Here is a 7,507-nt window from a genome sequence, read left to right as displayed (position 1 = left end):
TTCGCAGCGGCCATAGAAGGCCACGTGTAGACGGGGAAGAAAACCTGCCAGAAGAATACTTTCTATTCTCGGATAAAGAGATAGAGCCGAGAGCCTTAGAAAAGCACGGAGCTTGTAAAGTCCATGTATTTTTGTTTACAGAAACTCAATACATTCAAGTAGTGACTTTGATCTTCTAGCCTCTGGCAGTGCAGCCTCTTTTGAGAGCGCCTGCGCCAGTTTTCCTTCCGGCCGCGGTTGCCTGGAAACGGTGACGCCGCGGTCCCAGTTTCTAGGTCTTGCTAGAAATCATGGCCAAATTTGTGATTGCGGGTGAGTGCTTCTCCAGTAAACCATGGAGTTTCCCATGGGTGTTCGTTAGCCTTGTTAACTGGCTTCTATTCTTCAGCCCCATCCTTTAGACATATCACTCAGGCTTTCTAGGCATTCTTTCAAAGACGCTTGATAGACCCTAGCAACGTGCCAAGATTTGATGAGCAGTGGAGACACGTTGGGGAAAGTTCTCACTTCTGCCCTTGGCGAGTTTTAATTCCCATGATGGGGGTGGGGGGCGGGTACAAAACGTATAAGGAATTACTTTGATCTGCTATGATTAATGTAATGACATACAACTGCACAGGCCTCTGCGGGGTTGTCGGGATGGGGAACACAAGGGATGGATGGAGAGAAGGAACTAACTAGAGAACCTGTTAAAGGAACCAACCTGCAGATAAAGGCAAAGACTAGAAGAGCTGTAGTCTAATGGAGGACCTTGAGGTAGGAGTAATGGCAGGGCCTGGGGTTAGAATTACAAAATATAAACTAGACATTTAGTTTAAACAAACAAAAAAAAATGGTTTGAACTAAATCTTGAACACAGTTAACGAATTTAGGTAAAAATAATGTCAAAGTGTCAATGAGTCTGCATTTTTAAAAGGCCATCTCGACAGCTGGAAGCAACACCAACCACTCACTGGGACAGACTGCTTACTGCATCTGCTCCTCTTTTCTCACCAAGTTTGTTAAAAGAGCTCCCTCCTGTTCTACCTCTAGCCCTTCTTTCCACTCAGTCTGGCTTCTCCTTTGGCCTTTCTACACAAACTATTTCAACCACAATCACCAACAACTTCTTAGATGAACTATTCAGTCTTGCCTTAGTTGGCCTTCTTTGTTACACATAATTGGCATTTGGCATCTCTTTGGAAATACTTCCTTTGCTTCACTATACATTCTGATAAATATGTTTTAGCACTAGAAAACTGGATGGTGGGAATACATACAGTAGAAAATTTCAGGGTGTTTTGTATATAACAGTAACAGGGCAGTGTTTTAGAGAGGACAGTGGTAGAGGGTCTACCCAGACAAGGACTTCCCAGAGGGAGTAGTGGTTAAGGAGATGTCTGAACAACTAGAGTTATGAAGTAGAGAGGAATCAGGAAGAAGCATAATGATTTAGCCGTGGATAATAGGGAGTAGAGCTGGAGTGTGCTTATAAAGACCACATACGGTTGTGAACGAAAACTCATAGCACTCAGGTAGTAACTTTGAACCCCTAGCTCTTCTGAAAGACCCTGAGCTGCCCTTGATGGTGCAGTTGCCAGGGAAGCAGGAAGCCACGGTCCCAGTATCTAGATCTTGCTAGAGATCTTGGCCAACTTTGATGATAACTGAGAGTAGTTGGTAAGCATACGTTTGAAATGCGTTTAGTTGGGCTGGAAGAAAGGTGCAAGGAAAAGAGCATCCCAGGCTGAGGACACATGAGACGATTCAGATTCTTCTGAGCCACATTCAATAGTTTAGACTTTAGCAAAAGTACCTACAAGGTTATGTATAAAGGGATAAGGCCATGAAATTCGCATCTTCCCTGAATGTTATGGATACAACAGGAGGCCAGTTAGAAGACTGGAGCTATATAACACAGAAGGAGCTGCTTGTGGGGGGTGGGAATGGAGCAGAGGAGTAGACTGAGGAATGATCTGAGAGACGAAATGTGTTGAAGAGGATGTCTAATTCACTGAACGACTATGAGAAATAAAGGAGAAGTTATACTCCTAAGCTATGGGTAACTGGGTAGACTGAGAATCATTTGAAGAACTTTTTATAAGAAGAATATGTTTAATAATCTAGATACTCAGAGTGTTTTCTCTCTCTTTTGAGACAAAGTCTTACTATGTCCCCCTAGCTGATTTGAACCTGGCTATGTAGACCAGGCTGGGCCCAAATTCACAGAGATCTGCCTGTCTCTTCCTCCAGAGTGCTAGAATTAAAGATATGCACCACTACACCTGTCTAATCTCAATATTTTTAAATAAGGAGACAAACATAACTACTATAAGAGATGCAAAAATCTCCTACAATTTTTTTGGTAGAAGTCTTAAAATAAAACTGATCCACATGAGGTAGTTATTGACAACTACAGTGATTAAGCTGATTAAAGTTTTTAGTCTTTTTATTAGTGGCTAGAACAAGAGTGGACTTGTGCCTCTGAAAGTCTCTTGATGCCCAAGAGCTGGAGTACAAGGTTTTTTTAAAGGCAAAACCACAAAGAGTGTGATGTTCATCAAAGTTGGAGGAGGATCAGAATATCCTTGAAATATTCATTGCTGGCAGAACAGTTGTTAATTATTTCAGACATAACATGACAATTATTTTTAACTTATGTCTTCTTTAATCATTTTAGTTTAATTATTTTGGTTAAAACATCTAGAGAGCATGGTCGAGGCTATGGAAATCTTGAATGGGTTTCCAAGAGAGACACAACCATCGTGGGGAAAGGGAGAATCATTTAAACAAACCCAAAGTGGAGTTGGAACAAGATGGCAGGACCTTAGTCATTTCAGACTAGAATCCAGCTTACCCTGCTGAGAGTGCCCATGATACATTCTGAAAGAGATGGCAGCACACAGGCAAATGTAGGCATCTGGATAAGATGTAATACCTGAGTTAGGAACACAGACTGCCCCTTGAAACCAAGGAGCTTGGCCAGGAAAATACACAGATAAGGTATGAAATTACGTGCCTTGCAGAACAGTACCTTTTAATAGATGGATGAGGGAACAGAAACTTACAAAGTGCAGAAAATACTAGCCAGAGATATAGAAAGGAAACCTGCAGAATATCCCACCATAGAGATGCATGCACGATTTACTCTACTGGAAATGGAAATGGACAACCATGATAAATGCTACCAGGGATAAAGAAGAGAGGATGAAAAAAATTACTCATTGTATTAAGGGTCTGGTGGTCCCTTGCCACCTTCTGGGAAATTGTGTGAAATGCTAGATAATAGTGGAATAAAAATTGAATAAATGTAAGAATTGTGGATGGCAAGGATATAAGATGTTTAAAAGAACTTCTGGCCGGGCAGTGGTGGCGCATGCCTTTAATCCTAGCACTTGGGAGGCAGAGGCAGGCGGATTTCTGAGTTCGAGGCCAGCCTGGTCTACAGAGTGAGTTCCAGGACAGCCAGGGCTACACAGAGAAACCCTGTCTCAAAAATTTAAAACAAACAAACAAACAAACAACTTCCTTTAAGTTTTAACAGAAAGGATCATCTAGAAAGCAATAGTTGGGGAGAAGAAACAGACCTTTTTGTTTCTTAGGAAGGAGAATCTGAAGTTTAAGTGAAATGCCTTTAAATAAGTTCAAAAGGAGACACTAAAAACAGAAGAGTCTAATGGAGCAGGGAAAATTTGCTCAGCAAGGTTTCCAAGAAGACAAGCGATGTGGGCTTCAGAGCATAACTAGAATCCTCTTCCTTTGGAAATGTCTCTGCTCTTTATAGCCACCTCACCACCATCTTCTCAGTAGTGCCTGGGCAGAAGGAATCTGGATCCAGAAAAGGCGGGTCATCGAGATCATCTCGGGTGCAGGGCTTTTACAAGCTATTTCCCAATAAAATGGACAGGGTCATTAAATGTGAGCCCTAAAGTGAGTTTGAAGTAATTAACAATGGATTTGAACTGGATAGAGAGGCTTCTCTCTCCATAGAGGGGTGTTGAGAAGCGTCGGTGCTGAAGACTCTGTGAGGCAGAGGAAGAGGGTTCCACAGCAGGTACTGCACTCAGACTGTCCTCCTAAACTGACAATCATCCCTTCTTGGGGAGGGGGATTAACTTCCTGCATGCTCCTCACTGAAAAAAAAAAAAGTGTGCATCTAACATTCTCTATAGGCACCTGCACATCATCATCACTGGACATCAGATGCCCTGCCAATCACATCTTTCACATCATCATCACTGGACATCAGATGCCCTGCCAATCACGTCTTTCCGCATGTCCTGTGTGTTCCCACTAATGTGTTTGTCTGAATCTCTCGCCCATGATTTCTCTCCAATTAGGTCAATCCAAAAATAGAAGTTAGCCCCGGATTCTTCCTTCTTCCTCAGCTTCTTCACAATTCTGGACCACACATCAAATCTAAAAGGGACTATATTTCCACCCCTTACTTCACACTTTACCTTTGAATGCTATTTCTTTTAACATTAACTTATTTGTTTTACGTGGAGAAGTGCAAAGGTTAAAGGATAATCTAACAGGAGTGTGTGTCCTGGAGATGAAACTCAGGTCTTCAGGCTTGTTGGCAAGTGCCTATATCAGTTAAGCCATCTCCATGGGCCCTTAAGCGGATGCTACTGAATAGCTCACTATTAGTATCTCATGCTTAAGTAGTATGTTATAACCTCTTATGTGGTCGTATGGAGTCCTAGAGGAAAGTACATATTTAAAACATTTTTGGCCCTGTGAAGGTTCTATGCCCCAGTGTAGGGGAATGCCAGGGCCAGTAAGGAGGAGGGGATGGGGTGCTGGGTGGGGGAGGGAGCAGGGTTTTTTTTTTTTTCGTTTTTGTTTTTTTATTTTATTTTATTTTATTTTTTTATTTTGGAGGGGAACCTGGGAAAGGAGATATTGTAAATAAAGAAAACATCTAATAAAAAAAGAAAAAATCTCCTTTTCCTCAAAATGTTATTGTGTAAGATTCTGATCTATGAAATGTATCTTATTTTTATTAATATAACAAAAATTAGACGTTTGTGTTAAATAAGTTTATTCTGAGATTTTCTTATAAAATTATAGCCATAGTACATCCTCTAAGTGTATGGTTATAATGATAAGACCCTCATAACCTCATGGAAATTTGTGTGTTGAGAAGAAAGCACAGCTAATTTGAACTCTTCTAGGTAAAGCAAACTGCCCATATTATGCTAAGGCAGAACTTCTGGCAGACTATTTACAAAAGAATCTTCCCGACTTTCAGATTTTTAAGATCACACAACATCCTGACGAGTGGGAGGTAAGAACTGTTAGAGTTGTTAAATGCATTTACACAAGATAAAGTACTATTTTGGTGAAATACTTACTAGTATATCATGTCAACTTCTGAAGGTGACTGATCACGTATTAACAATATTTGAATACTGGTAAAAATGAGTCCTTCCTTGTCTGTCTTAAGACATGGATTTTTTTTTGTTTTGTTTTGCTAATACTTAAGAGCACAAAGGAGTCTTCAGTAAGTGGAATAAATGTGCTGATTCTATGCCCAAGCCTACCAAGAAAACAGGTAGTTTCTACTTCATTACTTATAAGGTGAGCTCTTACTGGAAAGTGCTCTCTGAGAATCTTGAGAAGGAATGAAGGTGAAGACAGCAGTATTAGGTGGGGCTCCGGGGGAGTTGAGCTACAATACAGTTGCAGCAGAGGAGTCTGGAGAACATATCGGGAAATCATGTTGAGGATCCTTTCAAAGGCATTCCACACTGAAGAAAAGTAGCTGAGCCTTTGTATTCCTGCATCAACCAGTCACCTGATGTGGGATACCCCAAAGAAGGGGGCTTAATCTTAGTCAAGAGGAATCCCTTTAACTGAGGTCAATCCTAGAGAGAGATTCAGCAGTTATCCCCTGGCTTCTCCTATCCCTGGTGACTAAGGGCACACATGCCTTGCTTTTAAGAGGGAAGGGACCTGGACTATTCATGAGTATCAGCTACAGTCCACCTACTGTGCCTCTGGATCCGTGTGCTCCATTAAGTAAATTCACACCATCTGGTAAGAGCTCTTTTGGGATTCATACCAAGATCTTTCCCTGGGAAAACTCTATTAGAGGAAGGCTTGCTAATGAACCATATTCCCCACTACACATAGTTTCAGAGCCAAGCTGGCACTCATCTCTCCTCACTACCATCCATTACAGGTCTCCCTCTACTGCCCTGGGCCACTTGTTAGGTGTGATGACCTAGTTCTGTGTACTTGAGGGATGTGAGCCTCAGTCCCTCTTCAAGACATGGCTATTAGACTTTCCCTTGTATGTTCAAAATTGAACCAGAGACTCAAGGACAGTGCCCAAATGATAACCTAGATGTTAAATATTTTTCACTCTGGGCAGTAGCTGTTGCACACGCTCCTGATGAGCACACACAGTTACCCTTTCCCCAAAAAGCTTTCTTTGTTGCCTGCTGTTCACTCATCTTACTGTGATCAATGTCAGCTGTAGTTGAAAGGTGAGACTCCTCTTTTTTTATTTTAAATTTTATTGCATTATGATGAGAAAAGTTACATGATTTCAATTTATCTGAATTTGTTAACATTCAAAAACATATTTTAAGTAAATAGAATTAAATCACATTCTTGTTTCCCTTTTGTACCCCAACTCCTCCCAGAGAACCCTCTTCAATACCTACAATATCTTTTGTCATATTCCTTAAAATTTATAAAATATTATAATAATAAAAATAAGTATTATAAAAATTGTTTGATATAAAACAACAATCAATTTAACAGTCTTATGTAGATGCTCATCTACAGCAATAGTTAAAATACATTTTTCTCAATATAAATTTTAAATAACTCCAAACATATTAACCGTATATTTCAAAATAGTATATCACTACTAGTATTTTCTTAAATGAACTTAAATATATAAAGTCTTTTTGTTTGTTTTGTATTTAGTAGAGTTTAAAATCTTGTATCTTACTGTGGTACAAGCCCAAAATAAGAACAATTTTTAGACATTGGATTTCATTGTAATAAGGCTGTACTTCAATAACCCTCACATGACCAAAGGATTTTACCTCCATCATAGCTAAGCTGCGAGTTGACAGTTCTGCTGCACCAAGAAATGAACTGTAGGCACAATTTTTGAATACAGACTTCCTGCTATGGTCAAAGCTATTTGACTTGAGTGAGTGAGTTTATTCTCAGCTCACGGAGAACAGGTTACATTCATTTAAGAAATGGTGTGTGTATTAAGATGGTCTATCCATAAAGTCATTCACTAACCATTTCAATGAAAAATGGTTCTGCTTGGAGGGTGGCACAGACATTAGGTGAGGTTAAGAATTTTGTTCATTAGCTGTGATAATTTGGAAAAGCATACATCTCAGAGAAAGAGTAACTTATAAAGTCCTCTTCTTCAAACTTGATACACAAGTTACAAAATTCAAGCAAAGCATTCAGTCTCACTCTTTGTTGTTCTCTTACAAGCCACCTCCCTAATTAATCCTCTATGTTTCTTTTGGGTATATAAATACTT

The 7,507-nt window shown here is 40.0% G+C and overlaps 1 protein-coding gene across 3 annotated transcripts in view; it reads left to right on the top strand.

Annotated features, from left to right (window-relative positions):
• The first annotated feature begins 15 nt into the window (after positions 1-15).
• Positions 16-7,507, top strand: part of Mdh1b (malate dehydrogenase 1B) — a 39,399-nt gene continuing 31,907 nt past the window's right edge. Inside the window, exons 1-2 of one of the 3 annotated variants that reach the window (XM_031367726.1) lie at positions 16-312; positions 5,160-5,272. In XM_031367726.1, coding sequence (XP_031223586.1) covers positions 291-312; positions 5,160-5,272 — 135 coding nt within the window. In that variant the 5' untranslated portion in view covers positions 16-290. The remainder of the gene's footprint in view (positions 313-5,159; positions 5,273-7,507) is intronic. The other 2 variants (XM_031367727.1, XM_031367728.1) reach the window with 2 other exon arrangements.

Source organism: Mastomys coucha, unplaced genomic scaffold (assembly GCF_008632895.1).
Source record: "Mastomys coucha isolate ucsf_1 unplaced genomic scaffold, UCSF_Mcou_1 pScaffold14, whole genome shotgun sequence".
Lineage (NCBI taxonomy): Eukaryota > Metazoa > Chordata > Mammalia > Rodentia > Muridae > Mastomys > Mastomys coucha.
Note: the sequence above shows the minus strand (reverse complement) of the source record. Positions and strands in the feature narration are given on the sequence as shown.